General features: G+C 37.7%; 1 protein-coding gene across 1 annotated transcript in view; it reads left to right on the top strand.

Annotated features, from left to right (window-relative positions):
- PLS1 (plastin 1) overlaps positions 1-18,596 on the top strand; it is a 47,419-nt gene that overhangs the window by 1,920 nt on the left and 26,903 nt on the right. The window contains exons 2-7 of the mRNA XM_012804928.2: positions 419-548; positions 3,334-3,466; positions 5,991-6,072; positions 15,546-15,711; positions 15,792-15,934; positions 18,325-18,420. Coding sequence (XP_012660382.1) covers positions 422-548; positions 3,334-3,466; positions 5,991-6,072; positions 15,546-15,711; positions 15,792-15,934; positions 18,325-18,420 — 747 coding nt within the window. The 5' untranslated portion in view covers positions 419-421. The remainder of the gene's footprint in view (positions 1-418; positions 549-3,333; positions 3,467-5,990; positions 6,073-15,545; positions 15,712-15,791; positions 15,935-18,324; positions 18,421-18,596) is intronic.

Here is an 18,596-nt window from a genome sequence, read left to right on the forward strand (position 1 = left end):
GAGAGTGATTGGGAAAGGAGTTTCTGTAAGCCTATGCTATTTCCTGTAAGAGCCTGCTTATTTAACATAGATATATTTGAGATGCTTAGTCAGAAAAATACCTTCATTAGAGCTTTCTTTTATCTTTATCATATAGTTAATTATTTCTTATGTTTTCAGGACAAAAGATTATGGCAAGTCAATAATTTCAATATGTTCAATTTAAGCTTAGTTATAATAAAATTCATTCCAGTGGTTGGGATGCAAACATTTGTCCATTTTGTTATAGGATGAATGATGAGATTTATCTGTGTATATAAACAGTAAGTGTACAAACACATGATTAGTATTTATTTTGGAGTCATTTCAAATATATAAGTCTAAATATCTTTCATGTCGCCAGATAATCAAGTCTCAATTTTACTGTATTCCATTCCAGCTAATGCAAGAGTTAAAAAGCAAAGATATCAGCAAAACATTCCGAAAAATAATTAACAAGAGGGAAGGGATTACTGCTATTGGAGGAACTTCATCTATTTCCAGTGAGGGTACACAGCATTCTTATTCAGGTAACTGGCCACTTCAAATTTGATCTTTTAGTCTTTGAGTCATTTATTAGGTGCCATATTTCATCAAATCTAAGATGCTCTTCATTGTGATTCATAAAATTATTTTATGTACTATTAAAGGAAAAAAGAATATTGCAGATGACATTATAACATGCCATTGAATTTGAAATGCATCTGTTTCAGAAATGTTTAAATAAAAAATCCTAGAGGTGTTGAAATCAATGAATTCCCATTATGGTTCAAACTCAGTCTATGTCAAAAATATTAAACACAACAAAATAGAAGTTGTTTGTACATTTCAGCATTGGATGTATTTAATAGTGACTTTCGAATGGCTTTTTCATCCTGCCATAAGGCAGTTTTACATTTAAACCTGATCTAGGAATGGTAGAGGCTTATTATAAAGAATTTTCTCTTCCATTTTCCAAGAGCTGAGATATGTGATTCATTCTTTATCAAACAACCAAATAACTGGAGAGCACAGCACCTGATTTGCTTGGTCTGATAAAATCACTGGATTGTTGCCCAGTGGGAAATCCAAAGTCACATTAACTCTTAACATGTCTCTTGCTCTGTGTTAAGCTTCCTTTTCAGGATCAAGGTGTTGCATCTTTGGCCAAGTTCCTTTTATTTATATGAACATAGTTAGAGCTATGCTTTTCAACTTTTTGGGCAAAATTCCCTCTAACTTTTTTTTTCTCTTTCTTCCTTTGTAATCTGAATCTCTTAATTATCCTCTTGATTCTCTTCTTTCCCTATTTGGATTTTCCTTTAATGATATGCCCAAATTTTTCCCATCTGTTACATTTTTTTTTTAGCCTTTCCCACTAGGAAAGTAGTGGTAAAGGCCATGGTCTATTACTGCTACCTCCACTTTTTGAAAGGCATTAATTTGCCCCTTAAGATTTTAGAGGTACTACGTGATTCTATATTATAAGCAGCTGAGAAATGAGGCAGAGAAAAAGAATAAAATAGGCTGAGTTTGGGACAACTGAGAATTGAGACTGGGAGAAATGAATCAGGGAATAGCTGTTATATTAAACATTGCTGACCAGCAATTTTATGCAGAATCTATCAGCGTTTTTGGATAACTTGTGACCAGCCAGCAATGTGTTCAATTTCTGCCTGAAAATGTACCGAAATGGTTTTTTGGGTTTTTTGCTTGTTTGTTTTTGAGACAGAATCTCACTATGTTGCCCTGGGTAGAGAGCTGCAGCGTCACAGCAACCTCAAACTCTTGGGCTTAAGTGATTCTCTTGCCTCAGCTCCCCAAGTAGCTGGGACTATAGGCTTCTGCCACAACGCCTGGCTATTTTTTGTTGTGGTTGTTGCAGTTGTCATTGTTGTTTAGCTGGCTCGGTCCTGGTTCAAACTCGCCAGCCTGGGTGTATGTGTCTGGCACCCTACCCACTGAGCTACGGGTGACTCCTTGAAATGGTTTCTTTTTTTTTTTTTTTTTTTTGAGACAGAGCCTCAAGCTATCCCCCTGGGCAGAGTGCCGTGGCATTACAGCTCACAGCAACCTCCAACTCCTGGGCTCAAGCGAGTCTCCTGCCTCTGCCTCCCAAGTAGCTGGGACCACAGGCACCCGCCACAATGCCCGGCTATTTTTTGGTTGCAGCCATCATTGTTGTTTGGCGGGTCCGGGCTGGGGATTCGAACCCGCCACCTTAGGTGTACGTGGCTGGCGCCTTAGCCGGTTGAGCTATAGGCGCCGGGCCAATGGTTTCTTTTTAAAAAGAGAAAATACAAAAAGAAATTGAGATATAATATATGTATATATAGCTCAATGAATTTTTACTGTGTATACAGTCATGTACCTGTCAACAGGTAAAGATATGGAATATTTCCACTACCCTGTGTGGCTCCCTCATTCCCTTCACAGTAACTATTCCTCCTTAGAGATAACCACCTTTCTGGTGTCTGTCATCATAGATTTTGTTCTCTTGTTTATTGAGGTATAAGATATACATAATAAAGTAAATAAAGAGTACTATTTCTAAGTATATGATTAGATTTTTGACATATGAATACACCCACATAACTATTACCTTGAAGATACAGAATGTTTAATAGCTTTTTAAAAATAGTAGCTTTATTGAGATACAGTTGACATAGCATGAAATTGACCATTTTAAAGTATAAAATTCAGTAGTTTTCAGTATATTCAGAGTTGTACAATTATCATCACTATTTAATTTCAGAACACTTTCATTATGCCAGAGAGAAACTCCTTCCTTATCAGCAGTCATTCCCCATTTCCCCCTTCCCAAAGCCTCTGCAACCATGAATCTACTTTCTATTTCTATAGATTTGTGTATTCTGGAAATTTCACAGAAATGGAATCATACTGTAGTGGCCTTTAATTTAACAGGCTTCTTCAGTGGCATAATTTTAAGGTTTATCTATGTTACAGCATATATCATATTTCATTGGTTTCTACTGTTAAATATTCCATTCTATGGGTAATATAAATTTTGTTTATCCTTTCATCAGTTGATGGACATTTGGTTTGTTTCCACTTTTTGGCTATTGTGAATAATGCTATATGAACACTCATGAACACATTTTTGTGTGGACATATGTTTTGAATTCTCTTAGGTATATACCTAGGGGTGGAATTGCTGGATCTTTTGGTAACTGTCTGTTTGACATTTTAAAGAATTGCCAAACTGTTTCCAAAGTGGCTGTACCATTTTACATTCTCACCAGCAATGTATGAGGGTTCCAGTTTCCTCACATTCTTGCCACATGGGATTTGCCTACCAAGACTTTTTTTTTTCAGAGGAAGAAAAAGTAGCTTTTGTTAACTGGATAAACAAAGCTCTGGAAAATGACCCTGATTGTAAGCATCTTCTACCCATGAATCCCAGTGATGGCAGCCTTTTCAAGTCACTTGCAGATGGCATCCTTCTTTGGTGAGTTGAGCATCTGGTTAAGACTTAATTATTTATATTTATTTGTTTTTGAGTCAGAGTCTTGATCTGTCACTTAGAAAGCAACAGTGTCATCATAGCACACTGCAACCTTAAACTCCTGGGCCCAAGTGATTCTTCCACCTCAGCTTCCCAAGTAGCTGAGAGTACAGGTGTGCATCATCACGCCCAGCTAATTTTTTTCTTTTTTTCTTTTTTTTTTTTTAGAGACAGAGTCTTGCTACATTGTTTAGGCTGGTCTTAAACTCCTGGCTCAAGTGATCCTCCCACCTTGGCCTTTCAAAGTGCTAGGATTATAGGTGTTAGCTACTTTCTTGCTATCCTCATTGATGAGCATTCTATAAAACTATAATTCAGCAAATCAGTTTATCTTTTGAGATTAGCTGGTTCTTAGGTTGTGAAGGGTTTCTACTGCATGGAAAATTAAGTACCATTGTATATGTGTTAGAAAATTTCCAAATTTTTTTCAAATACAATCTCTTATTTTTTTTTTGGTATCATTTATATCTATTGCCATAAAATGCCAGAAAGCTTTAGTTATTCCTCTGATGCATTTTAAAATGTTCACAGGATTTTTTTTTCACTTTACAGAGAGAGAGAATGTTGATTATTGACTAGACCAGGAATGTGAGGAAATGCAAAAGAAAGACATAATTAATTCATGTACCTTAATTCAGTCTTGTGTTATCCTTGGCTCTTTGCAGTCTGTTTCTGCTCACTAGATTGTAAACTCCCTCAGAGCATATCTGTCTTTGTTGTATGTATGATGGTCCCAGAATACTTCTTTGTACAAAGTAAATGTCTTTTTTTCCTGAAGTTCATAAAAATACAGAAAACTTACAAAGAAGAAAATAACCAGCACAAATATTCTTACCACAATTAACTATTAACAGTCTGGAAATATCTTTCAATCCTTTTTCTGGTTTTACTTAAAAAATAAAACCTACCCATAAGCACACAATACCAGTTTTTAGGACATTATGTATAAAATATACTTTGACCTCCACCTACAATTCTAATCTCATTGACTTTCAGAGAAATTCTTAATATAAATCAAGTTGGGTATTTTCCTATTTTTGTTCTAAAAGATTAAATTTATTCTAAAATATAGAGACAAAATTTACTCTTCATTTAAAATGTCAGAATTATTAACATCTTACATGAACTCTCTGGCTCCTTATTTTTCTGTAACCCTAGTAATCCTAATAGTGTTGATACCACTTTCTGAAATTTGGCTTCTTAATAATTTCTTTGTTTATGTTTCAGGCTGCTCAACATTGATGATCATTAAGTGAAATTAAGAGAAGATTTACATAAAGAAAATGCAGATGGTTAATAACAATGATTGGTTGGCCATGGTGGCTCACACCTGTAATCCCCAGGAAGTTGAGAGGCTAAGATGAAAGATTGCTTGAGGCTTGGAGTTCAAGATGAACCTGGGCAATATAACAATACCTTGTCTTTACAAAAAAAAAATATTTAAAATTAGCCAGGAATGGTAGTCATAGCTGCTCCGGAGGCTAAGTTGAGAGGATCTCTTGAGCCCAGGAGTTTGGGGCTGCAGTGAACTTCAATCACGCCACTGTACTCCACTCTGGGTGACACAGTCAGACTATCTTTTTTTGTTGTTTGTTTGTTTTTGAGATAGTCTCACTTTGTCACCCTCGGTAGTGTGTCATGGCGTCATAGCTCACAGCAACTTCCAGCTCTTGGGCTAGGGTGATTCTCTTGCCTCAGCTGCCCGAGTTGCTAGGACTACAGGCGCCCGCCACAACGCCTGGCTAATAAGACTGTCTTTTAAAATAATTTTTGAAAATTATGTTTTTCTAAAAAAGAAAATGCTAAAATTACCATATTAGTGAGTAATAGATTTGTTTTAGGATAGGGTATGTTTCTTAGATATTTTTTCTTTTTTGAGACAGTCTTATTCTGTTACCCCAAGCCAGAGTGCCATTGCTTCAGCCTAGCCCACAGCAATTTCTAACTCTTAGGTTTAAGCAATCCTCCTGCCTTAGCCTCCTGAGTAGCCAGGACTACCAAGTACCCACCACAATGCCTAATTAACTTTTCTGATTTTAATAGAGATGGGGTCTCAGTAGCTCAGGCTGGTCTCAAACTTCTGGCCCCTCTTCCACCTTGGCCTCTCAGAGTGCTAGGATTACAGGCATGAGCCACAATGCCCAGCCATATTTCTAGATTTAAAAAGTTAAGTTCCTGACATGAATTATAGTTTAATTTTATTATTTTAATTATTTTTTGAGACAGAATCTTGCTATCTTGACCAAACCAGCCTCAAACTCCTAGGCTCAAGTGATCCTCCCACCTGAGCCTTCCAAGTGCTGGGACCACATGAATATCATGCTAATATCATCAGCCTACAGTTTAATATTTTAAAGAAATGATTTGGTATTACTTTCAGAATGTTTAACTATTTTGGCTACTTGCGAAAATAAACTAAAAACATTTCTAGGAGTATTAACCTCAATTATTTTCATTTTCTCTTTAGCAAAATGATTAATTTATCAGAGCCAGATACAATTGATGAAAGAGCCATTAATAAGAAAAAGCTTACCCCTTTCACTATTTCTGTAAGTATTTGCCCTTTGCTTATAATCATGTTACTATACTGAGAAATGTAAGACCTTTATAAAAGCTTTGATTTTATGTAATTTTGTTTTCCTATGAATACCGGGTTTTTATTAAGTAAAAATTTAACTGCATTTTGCAATGATTGCAAATTGTTGATTGCAAATTGTTAATTGCATAATTAACAAAGTACTTTGGATAGCATGGCTTTTTTTGTTGGTGCTTAGTAATTAGGAGAGGAGAAAAGATGAGGAAAAATACTCAGTTTTCCTAACCAATCTTCTCAGAGGTACATAGTTGAGGAGTAAAATCTGAGAGGGCTAATCTATTGAAAAGGTCCCGTCCTTTAGGCTTGGTGCCTGTGGCACAGTGGTTATGCCACATGCACCAAGGCTGGCAGGTTCGAACCCAGCCTGGGCCAGCTAAACAACATTGATAACTACAACAACAACAACAACAAAATAGTTGGCATTGTGGTGGGTGTGTGTAGACCCAGCTACCTGGGAGGCTGTGGAAAGAGAATCGCTTAAGCCTAAGAGTTTGAGGTTGCTGTGAGCTGTGACGCCATAGCACTCTACTGAGGGTGACATAGTGAGACTCTTGTTCTCAAGGGAAAAAAAAAATTCTTTATAATATCCACCACATCCTGTAGTCTTCCATGATGAGGAACTACATAGTTGTATTCTAGTAATTCACTGTGATTTATAACAACCAGTGATGTCATTCAACTGTGCACTTTTGTTAAACCACTTATGTGACTTTAATAAAATAGTAAACTTCTTTGGCTCGGCACCTGTGGCTCAAGTGGCTAAGGTGCCAGCCACCTACACCTAAGGTGGCAGGTTCAAATCCAGCCCAGACCCACCAAACAACAATAATGGCTGCAACAAAAAAAAAAATAGCCGGGCGTTATGGCGGGCGCCTGTGGTCCCAGCTACTTGGGAGGCTGAGGCAGAAGACTTGCTTGAGCCCAGGAGTTGGAGGTTGCTGTGAGCAGTGAGGTCATGGCACTCTACTCAGGGGCTCAGTTTGAGGCTCTGTCTCAAAAAAATAAAATAAAATAAAATAAACATAGTAAACTTCTTTACTGACTGCAAGAGGTCTATTGGTGATTTATATATTGCACAGCATTTTCTATTTGAGTTTGACATGTAGAATCATTTTTAACTTCATGGCATTTGATGATCATAGCTCACCCAATTTTAAACTAACAATCTTGCTGTATAAAAGGAAAAAATTATGTTGTGTTCAGTGATACTTTGAAAAAAAAGTACTTTGGATGGGCTTCTTTAATTTAATTCAGGTTATATATTATTATAATTATTGAGTTATTTTATAAGGAATACTTGTTTGATGCCACTGTGCTTGTTGGTTAAAAAAGTCACACTGCAGCATTATCATGTTTTACCATTTTGCAAAATTTTAAACTATTCTTTTTGTACTAAGGTAGTTCTGTTTGTTTCTCTTTGTGAAAGTGCTACACTTTTTTCTCCAGATTGTTAGAACCAGGAGTCACTATTCTAAACACACTATGAATTATCTGTATGATAGTCCTCCCAGCAACTCTATAGTAGGATGTATACTTTGACTTTACAGATAGAAAACAGAGGCACTGACAGAGTGGCAGAGGCAGGATATGATCCCAGTGGTCTCCCGCCACAGCTCATCCTCTTAATCACAATACTGTACTGCTACTTTTATGTGGTGGTAGTAATAGCAACTATTTAATGTATGATGTGTCATCACAACAGTAGCTATTAAAATCAAGCTACTTTAAGCTATTTCCTTTGTTTGGTAAATTAAATCTTGATTTTGCTAAAGTTGTTAAGTATCTTCTATAGGAAGTTCTAGAACCTTAGGGCAGTGGTACATGGTTAGTCCTGGACTGACCAAGGAGTTCCCCTACTTCCTATTGTCTTTGAGAAGTAGAGAATTGGATATTGACTACTTGGCTCTCTTCTCCCCTACTTGCCAATAGTGTTGCATATCCCTAGTAGAAATTATCATTCTCAGAGAAGCCCATTTCTAATTGCAATTACTAAAAGATTTTTTTCTTTCATATCTTGTGCAAGGATCTTTGTCTGATGGCCATGATTATTGAAAATATTCATATCTACTTTATTTTAGAATGCATTATCTTATATTTAGATACAGAATTGTGTGACATATGTCACAATTTTTTTGGTACCAAATCTGAAATACAGTATTACTTGCTATTGTACAAATTTATTGTTTGGTTATACTTTTAATGGTGATGTGCAGTGCATTAGAAAATAAAGAAAATATTTTGTAAATATTTTGTAGTAGTTACAGAATAGATGAGGGACTAAATATTGTATCATTTTATTTTTAGAGATAACATTCTTCCAATTTGAGTGCGGATAATAGCGTCAGTCAAGGGTGTTCAATTGGTTTTTTTTTCTGCCACTCATTGGAAAAATAAGAGTTGTTGGGCCACACTTTAAATACACAAACTGAAACAAAAGCTGATTAGCATAAAAAAGGTCCATGCATACTTTTTTGTGATATCCAACACCACAGATAAGCAAAAAAGGGCCTCATATAATCCAATCCATATGCGGCTATGGGTGGCAGGTTGGGACACTCCCAGTAAGTTTTTAGGATGCTTGACAGAAGGTACTAATAGAACAAGATAAGACCTGAGGATTTTGAGAAGGGGCAGAGTGTTTCTTGGATATTATATTTGTCTTTTTTGTTCAGGATTTTAGAGCTCTGAGAATAGATTCTCTAGAAAACTAGTGTCACATAAAACCTTACACCTAGGAAGCCTATTTCATTTGGAAAAGATTGCAAAGACTGTGGTAATATTGTTTTCCCTTAAAATGATAAGTGTATGTGGTATCAGGATATATGGAAGGAAAGAATGATAAAAGACTGAAAAAGTTGTACAGTAGTTATAGAAGCAAGGGAGAAAAGCAAGGAGAACAAAACTGTTTCATGATCTTAGATACTTCTCATCCTTTTTTCTTTTACCCAATGTACTACTGAGCTGTGCTTGTGTTTACTTATCATTTTTGAAAGAAACAATAATTATATGAATAAGACTCTGCAAAACTGATGGTAGTGATTTTGGAACTCAGTCAGGGAATTAATGCAGGGTAATAGGAAATTGAATCTGTTCATTACTACATGTAAATAAAAAAATCTAGTGTAATAAATATACTCATATGCAAAATATGTTTATTTTATATATTTACATATATGTACAAAAGTACATATGACATTAATTTTACCTTACATAAAATTACATTTTAAGTAGGTTCAGCATTATAAATCTCATTTGGACATTCCAAATGGAATAAAAATGTTTTTTATTTTCTTTTATAAGTTCACAGGATTAGAAAAGAATTTCTCTACGCCAAGATTAGAAACTAAAAGTATAAGTTTATTTTATATTAGAGGAAGAGAGTGGGAAGCAGAGATGAGAAAGAGAGAGAGAAGAGAGCAGAGAGAGAGGGGAAGAGGGGTGGGGGGTGGAGAAAAGGAGCAAGAGAATGGCACGGTGGCCCAAAGACAGAAAGGAAGAATGCCAAACTGGAGTAAAAGTGATGTTGTGTAAAATAAGGATGAAATCTGAATAATGAATTGTGCCTTTATTCTCAGTGACCCAGTAAGTATATAGGAAAGCTCTCTAAAAATCATTAACAAAAGTGTACTCATTTGAGCTGGGCATAGTGGCATGTACCTATGATCCCAGCAACTCAGGAGGCTGAGGCAAGAGGATCTCTTGAGCTCTGGAGTTCAAGGCCAGCCTGGGCAACATAGTGAGATCTTTTCTCTTAAAAAAAAAAAAAAAAGTTTACTCATCCGGAGTTAACCAGCATGGGAAATGAAAATTTGCAAAGTAATATGAATTAAAACAGAGAAATTTACAGTATGTGTGTATTTATTAATTCATCAAAATAAAGGGGACATAGAAGCCTTCTAAAACAGCAGTACAAATTTTTCTACCTGGTAAGGTGGGCTTTATCTTGGGCATAGTCCGTTCATTGATGCACAAAAAGGATGGGAGAAAATACATGCATAGTCCAAGGTAAACTGCCAGTCTTTTGTTAGTATTCCTATAAGGTGGGGTGCCCTGTCTTACAGATTTAGGACTCTGAAACAGGAAGGACTGCCTATTTTGGTTCCTAGTTGTTCGTGGTTCCCCATTGTTTTTGTCTTTCTCCACCAACACAAGTCTTTAGGAAGGAAGTTTGAGCAGTTAAGGGAGTTCTCCATGGTAAGAATGGGTTAGCACTATCTCTGGAATTCTCCTCTTACTTCTTGTTCAGGTTTAGAAGTGGCTTTAGACAGTACTGGTCATTCTATTCCCCACTAACTGGAAGGGCAATAATGATGAATTTATCAAGTAAAAACTACTGTTTACTTGAAGGAAGCACATTGCAATTCCTTACTTTCAAGCCATTTTTTTATAGCCAATTACTTGTAAGACATTTGATATACTTATAAATCAAACATCTCTGAATAAACCTGACATCTAAAGCTGTTTCTCCTTGTTTCACCAACACAACTATCAATAAGACAAAGCTGAGTCTACTGCAGTAAGAGAAAATATCACCTTTGGAGCTGAGAAGGTGAAGGCAGGATTTAGAATTGGAATTATGGCTTAATATATGGGTCTTTTAGTATGAGAAAGAGAGAGAGTGGCTCAGCGCCTATAGCTCAACTGGCTAAGGCGCCAGCCACGTACACCTAAGGTGGCGGGTTTGAATCCCCAGCCCGGACCCGCCAAACAACAATGATGGCTGCAACCAAAAAATAAGCCGGGCGTTGTGGCGGGCGCCTGTGGTCCCAGCTAGTTGGCAGGCGGAGGCAGGAGACTCGCTTGAGCCCAGGAGTTGGAGGTTGCTGTGAGCTGTAATGCCACGGCACTCTACCCAGGGGGACAGCTTGAGGCTCTGTCTCAAAAAAAAAAAAAAAAAAAAAAAAAAGAGAGAGAGAAGAGTCTGATTCAGTTTCGGTAAGGACCTCAGTACAACAAGATTGGTAGAAATAGCAAGGGGAGTTTTTCAAGGTGGGGAAGTCAAGGAGTCTTCGAGTATAAACAGTCCATTGATGTTTCCCATTGCAGAGTTAACGGGTCTTTTAGGTAGTGTCTGCAATGAAAAATCGAACCCTTTGCCTAGGCTTGAGGCTCCTGGCAGAAAAAAATCATGCTAATGAAGACAAAGGAATAATAAAGTTATGCCAGTGAAGACAAAAGGAATAACATGCAAAGTCATGTAGACAAGAGGTATGGTTTGTCAGTGTCCAAGCTGAGAGTGGTGATAGAAGTTTTGATTCTTACTAGTTATCACAACGGATTTAGTGCAGTAACATACTTCTTTTGGCCTACATTATCATTCTGTCAACTACACATGAAATGGCTTATTGTGAGATTAATACTATCATTGGAATCATTATGCATCTAGTTATTTTCCCTGCTGATACATTCACAACTGAAGCAAAAATCCTTTATGCCCTCAGAAGAAAAGATAAAAGAAATATTAGTGGCTAAGGCTAAACTGGCAGACACTGTCTCTTGAAAGTTGTATTGATTTGATTTTAGATAACTTTAAAGCATCTGCAATGAAAAGGAAATATCCATGTACTCAATACTAATATGAAGCCAGCAGACGATCTCATACTTGCCCACATAAGAGAAAAACTCAATTCAATTCAGGTTGGGGAAAGGGGGAACCAGAGAGATGGGAGAGGGGAAGTGAGGAGGGTCTTGGTGTGCTCTCCCTTAATGGGCACAATGTAGAGGTATATGGCACACCTCCTGGGTGCGGGACACAACTACAAAAGGGACACTACCTAACAAATGCCAATATTGTAACCTCGTTGTTTGTACCCTCACATGAACCTGAAATTTTAAAAAAAATCTGAAGCTATTAAAATCTTCTAAGATTTCCATAAAATATCTGCAATTTACTGATAGTGTTTTTGTATTTATCATGTCTATTTGTTGTGAAATAGGAGGTTATAAAGGTACTGAAAGATTCTCTGGTTCTGCTGCTGCATTTGGGAGAACTGTATTTAAATGAACATTGCTTAATATTACTACAAAAATAATTTCAAATGTTTGCTTTAATCACCCCAGACTGATTCTCAAGAGATACAGCCATTTACTTGGAGCCCAGCAAGATGAACTCCTTTAGCATATTGTAAGAAGAAGCCACTGTACTATTCACTATGCTTTGAGAACCTCTGTGTTTTGCTGCCATTATGACTAATCCTATAAATAGTTGCTATTACTACCACTCTGTGAGAATGGTAGTAGCATGCTGATTAAGAGGATGAGCTCTGGAGACTACTGGATCATACCCTGGCTCTTCGACTGTGTAATCCATCAGTGCTTTCTCTATCTATAGTTTTATCATCTGTAAAGATCCATCTTAAGGCGAGGCATGGTGGCTCACACCTGTAATTCTATTGCTTTGGGAGGTTGGAGTGAGAGGATCACTAGAGGCTAGGAGTTTGAGACCAACCTGGGCAACACAGTGTACTTGTCTCTACAATTATTTTTTCTAATTCAGAGGTTGTTTACTTATTTTTTATTTCATATTAGTGTGGGAGTACAAACTGATTTCATAGTTTGCATTTGTAAGGTTAAAGTCTGATTTGTAGGTATGTCCCACACCCAGGTCACCAGTGTGCCATATACCTGTGTAATGTACCCATTGGATAGGAATTTACCCAACCGTACCCCTTCCCATGTTCTCCCTGCTTGAATTCCATTGAGTTTTTCTTTCATGTGAGCAAGGGATTTTAATTTAAAAGATTAGCTGGGTGCGATGGTATGGATCTGTAGTCCTAGCAACTCCAGACACTAAGGCGAAAGGATGGCTTGAGCTCAGGAATTCATAGTTACAGTGAGGTATGATCATAGTACTGGACTTCAGCCTAGGTAACAGAATGAGACTCTGTCTTGAAAAAAAGAAGAAAAATTCATCTTAAGATTTATTTTTTAAATTTGCTGGAATTAGGGAATTAAAACTTAATTGTACATGACTTTTTAAAGAAGTGATTCTAAGTGAGGGCTTTACAGAAATGAAAATACCATTAACCCAACATTAATACAGTGATAGTACTGAAGTTTCTAAGGGAAAGTCTTTAAAATATAACATTTATATAACATAATATATAATTATACTACTTACAATATATTACTTAATGTAATAATTTCCTTCTCTCTTTTTTTGTGTATGTGCAAGGCAGTATGATAGTCTAGGGAAGGAATGACTAATTTTGTGTGGAAAGATGTTTGAAGGAAATCTTAATAGAAGAGATGGTGCGTGATTTGAGAAAGGAGTTTGTGACTTGTAGAAAGAGGAGTGTTGGCTCGGTGCCTGTGGCTCAAGTGGCTAAGGCGCCAGCCACATACACCTAAGGTGGCAGGTTCAAATCCAGCCCGGGCCCGCCAAACAACAATAATGGCTGCAACCAAAAAATAGCTGGGTGTTGTGGTGGGCGCCTGTGGTCCCAGCTACTTGGGAGGCTGAGGCAGGAGACTCGCTTGACCCCAGGAGTTGGAGGTTGCTGTGAGCAGTGGAGCCATGGCACTCTACCCAGGGGCTCAGCTTGAGGCTCTGTCTCAAAAAAATAAAAAAAGAAAGAAAGAAAAAGAAAAAGGAGTGTTATAGGCCAAGGGAGAAGGGCCTTCTGTATTTGCCCTTTCATAGACATATTTCATATGGAATATTGGGAGATGAGGCCAGAGTCAAATCCTGAAGATTTTTTATTGTCCTCCCTCAGGATTCGAACTTAACCTTCTCCTTTCTCTCCATGCATTATTCAATCTTTACCCTTTCATCCATTTATTAATATATTTTGAACACAGCTTAAGTACTGGGGAAACAGCCTGAAACAGATCAAAGCTCCTCTTGTTTAGAGTTCATACTCTTAACTGGGAGAGCTATAACAAGAAACAAGTAAGTATATAATATGCCAAAAGAGTGATAAGGAATAAAATGGGGAATAACAAGTAACAGCATGGGTGGTGTTGATGCTACTATTTGGTGTAGGCTGGTCAGAGAGGGCTGTACAAAATAGGGGCATTTAAGCAGAGTCTTAAAGGAATTGTGAATATTTGGGGAAATATATTCCAGGCAGAAGAAACAGCAAGTTCAAAGGCCTTGTAGAGCTGGAACAGAGGGAGTGAGAAAAAATAATGGGAGGGACAGGGAACATTTGAAGGGTTTTAAATGTTGGGAACACTATCAGATTTATATTATACTAAGATCACTGGCAGCAGAGCATTGTAGAAGATGGATGGAAGAGAGTAAGTCTGAGGATAGTCATTAGGAAAGAAGTTAGGAAACTACTGAAGAAAGGCACTTATGTTTTCAGAGGAATGCTTAAGGTATAATTGACAGAAATTGGTTATTGGATATAAGGGGCAAGGAGATTTTGCCTCTTAATCTGAGCAAAGATTTTGCTCAGATTGCTAGCCTAGGAAGAAAAGAGATAAGAATGAAGATTGGGGCTTGGTGCCTGTAGCTCACTAAGTAGGGCACGGGCCACATACACCAAGGCTGGTGGGTTTGAGCCTGGCCTGGGCCTGCTAAACAACAATGACAAATACAACAAAAAAATAGTTGGGCATTGTAGTGGGCACCAATAGTCCCAGCTACTCTGGAGGCTGAGGCAAGAGAATCTCTTAAGCCCAAGGATTTGAGGTTGCTGTGAGCTGTGACGCAACGGTACTCTACGGTGGGCAACCTAGTAAGACTTTGTCTCAAAAAAAAAAGAAAGAAAAGAAAAAAGAATGAAGATTGGTTCTATTAACCAAGATAGTAAATAGTTAAGAGAGAACACATTTCAACAGGAATGAGAAGACTAAACTGAAAAAAATTTTCTTCAGTTTTATTTATTTATTTATTTATTTTGAGACAGAGCCTTAAGCTGTCGCCCCGGGGTAGAGTGCCGTGGTGTCACACCTCACAGCAACCTCTAACTCCTGGGCTTAAGTGATTCTCTTGCCTCAGCCTCCCAAGTAGCTGGGACTACAGGCTCCCACCACAGCACCTGGCCATTTTTTGGTTGTAGTTGTCATTGCTGTTTGGCAGGCCTGGGCTGGGTTTGAACCCACCAGCTCTGGTGTATGTGGCTGGTGCCTTAGCCACTTGAGCTACAGGCACCAAGCCTTTCTTCAGTTTTAGACATGTTGGTTTAGAAAGATTTAAAGAATATCCAGGTGGATATACCCTGGTGCATATATAGATATAGAGCTTAAAGTGGGGGCTTGGATGAGGCGTGGACCAGAGATGGGGATTTGAAAGTCATTGGCATAAACAAGTAATAGTTAAAACCATGTGGATTGTTTTTTGAGTAATATTTTGGTTGTATAAATATTATTTATGTTTAAAAGTCTGAAATTTCTGCAATCTGTGGTTTCTTTCAGCTAACTTACAGATAAGACTTTAGAAAGCATTTCTTCACATGTATTTTTCTTTTGGCAATTCAGGAAAATTTAAACCTAGCCCTGAATTCTGCCTCAGCAATTGGTTGTACAGTGGTCAACATTGGTGCACAGGATCTAAAAGAAGGAAAGCCTCACTTGGTCTTGGGACTTCTGTGGCAGATCATCAAAGTTGGACTTTTTGCTGATATTGAGATTTCCAGAAATGAAGGTATGATTATTAGAAATATTTACTATTCATGACACGTACTAACCATGGGAAGAATTTACATTTTAGTATTTCCTTCTCAGCTTTAATCGCATTGCTAAATGAAGGTGAGGAACTAGAAGAGCTGATGAAGCTTTCTCCTGAGGAGTTACTATTGCGATGGGTGAACTACCATCTGACCAATGCAGGATGGCGTACCATCAACAACTTCAGCCAAGACATTAAGGTTTATATTTTAATGTTCAAATTTGCTAGCCTCAGAAATTTTTTTTGAAATTTCAAAATATTAAGGGGGTACAAATGTTTTTGTTACATGGATCGTTTGATGAGGCTTAAGTCAAGGTTATAAGTGTGCCCATCACCTGAATAGTGTTCATTATACCTGTCAGGTAGGTTTTTACTCTCCCCTGCTTCCCTCTCTCTCCTTCTTGATTTCCAATGGTTTTTACTTCTCTCTATGCCCATGTGTGCCCATCAATCAGTTACAGATTATTAGAGAGTACATGTGGTGTTTGCTTTTCTATTCTTTAAATAACTTAGGATAATGGTTTCCAGTTCCATCCAAATTGGTGCAAAAGACATTAATTCATTACTTCTTTATGGCTGAGTAGTACTCTATGGGGTGTGTGTACTGCACATTTTGTTAATCCACTCATGAATCGATGGGCATTTAGGTTGATTCCATATCTTTGTAATTGTGAAGTGTGCTGCAATAAACATTTGAGTGCCAGTACCTTGTGAAAAAATGACCACTTTTCATTTGGATAGATACAAATGAAAAGACCACAGAATTGAATTGTAGATCTACTTTTAGTTCTTTGAGAAATCTCCATGCTCTTTTCCATAGAGGTGGTACTAATTTTCAGTCCCACTAACAGTGTGTAAGCATTTCTATCTCTCCATCCACACCAGCATCTGCTGTTTTTGGACTTTTTAATAGTAGTTAAGAAGGGGTAAAAGGTGAGCCTCAGGAAATTAAAGCATTCTTTCCCATTTTATGTGCCAAAGGTCCAGTAGATTATAAAGAGGATGTCAGTCCATTGATTTGGACTGAGAATTACATCTGTTTGCTGAGCTGTATGCCCTGTGGGCCTGACTAATTCAACACTCTTAGTCCAACTTCGCCAATAAGCAGCTAAGAGGAAACCACGTTATCTGAACACACAGGAAGTCAGTAGACAAGTCAGTAGAGGATCTTAAGAGATGTGTCTCAATCAAAGTAATCTGGAACACTTCCCTCTCTACTGGAAGATCCTTGTCAAGGAAACTTTAACACTCATTCTGCCTAACAACAACTCCATGGTCATTGCCTGGATGGGCACTGCCAAACTGAGTCCCTGTAAACTTTTTTCTTTTCTATGCCCCCCATTCTTGGCCCCCAGAGTAGTTAGTGCTGGCTCTAATTTTTGTTCTCTTTTTAGATCTGTTACAACTTCAGCCAGGTTATTTATTTATTTTTTTTTGTATAATGGCCTAGATGACAATCTCTTGCTTTGAAATAACATTGTATTTCTCCAATTTAATCTGTTATATACTGATCTAAAAGTTTTGGAATTTTCTCTTATTCTGAATTCCTTACTAAATGCAGCTCATTAGACATTTATAAAGTTCCTCATGTGGGCCCAGGGGATGCAAAGTCTCAGCTCTTGGGATGCTTACCGATTACACAAGGAGACATACAACTAGTAGATGGATATTTCAATTATTTATTGCTGTATAGCAAACCATGCAAAATGTAGTGGCTTAAAAGAATGATTTATCATTTCTCATCATTTTATGGACTGGTATGGCTCTGAGGGGGTCCTTTTGTTTCATGTGGTTTTGGCTGGGATCCCTAACTCAGTTATAGTTAGCTGTCAGTTGGGCTCAGGTGGAAGGTGTTCAAAGGTATCAGCCACATTTCTGGTGCTTCAGTCCTCCTCCACAAGGCTGCTGCACATGGCCAGCTTGGGTTTCCTCAAAGCATGATAGTCTCAGATAGCTGGACTTCTTATGTGGGGGTTAACTTCAAAAGAGAAGCAGCAGACACTCTTAAGATTTGGTCTTAAAAACTCAGGACATCACTTTCACAGCATTCTGTTGGTCAAAGTTAATCACAAGGCCAGTACAAATTAAGGGAGAAGGGAAATAGTTTCTGCCTTTTGATGCCAAGAGCTATTTGTACATGTTGAGAATTATGATAGATATCTTTGGAGATGACTACATTGAATGCTTTAATACAGCGTGGTCAGTCTTTAGTGAGGTGGGTTAGGGGTGCTCTACAATATAGAGGGGGGTACTTAACGCATTCTGCAGAATCCAGAGAAGGCTTCCAGGAGATAATACTTGATCTGAATCTCACTGATGCTTGAGTATACAAACAAATGAAAATGGTGAACAAGATTATCTCCAAGTGTACGGAACAGCATTGCTGGAAACTCAGAGGTATTAAATAGGATTGCTGGGAGCTCAGAAATGTGAAATAGCATACAGGACCCCACAAGCAATTCTGTATTGAGGTTACTAGGTTGTTATTTCATTATGTGAGATGGAGGTAGTTTCCTCAGTTTGAGTACTTTTTTCCTAAATTGAATGATTGTTTATTTAAGAAATGTTATTTCATCTCTTTCCTTGTAGGATTCGAGAGCCTATTTTCATCTGCTTAATCAGATTGCCCCTAAAGGGGACCGGGGAGATGGACCTGCCATTCCCATTGACCTTTCAGGATTTAATGTGAGTGCAGTTTTAAACTTGTTTTTGTACCTTGTAGTAAAATATACGTATCATAAAACTACTTTTTTTTTTTTGAGACAGAGTCTCCATGGTTCTGGATAGAGTGTCATGGTATCATGGCTCACAGCAACCTCAAACTCTTGGGCTTGACCAATCCTCTTGCTTAAGCCCCCCAA

This window comes from Otolemur garnettii, unplaced genomic scaffold, assembly GCF_000181295.1.
Source record: "Otolemur garnettii isolate 467f Iridium unplaced genomic scaffold, OtoGar3 scaffold00032, whole genome shotgun sequence".
Classification (NCBI taxonomy): domain Eukaryota; kingdom Metazoa; phylum Chordata; class Mammalia; order Primates; family Galagidae; genus Otolemur; species Otolemur garnettii.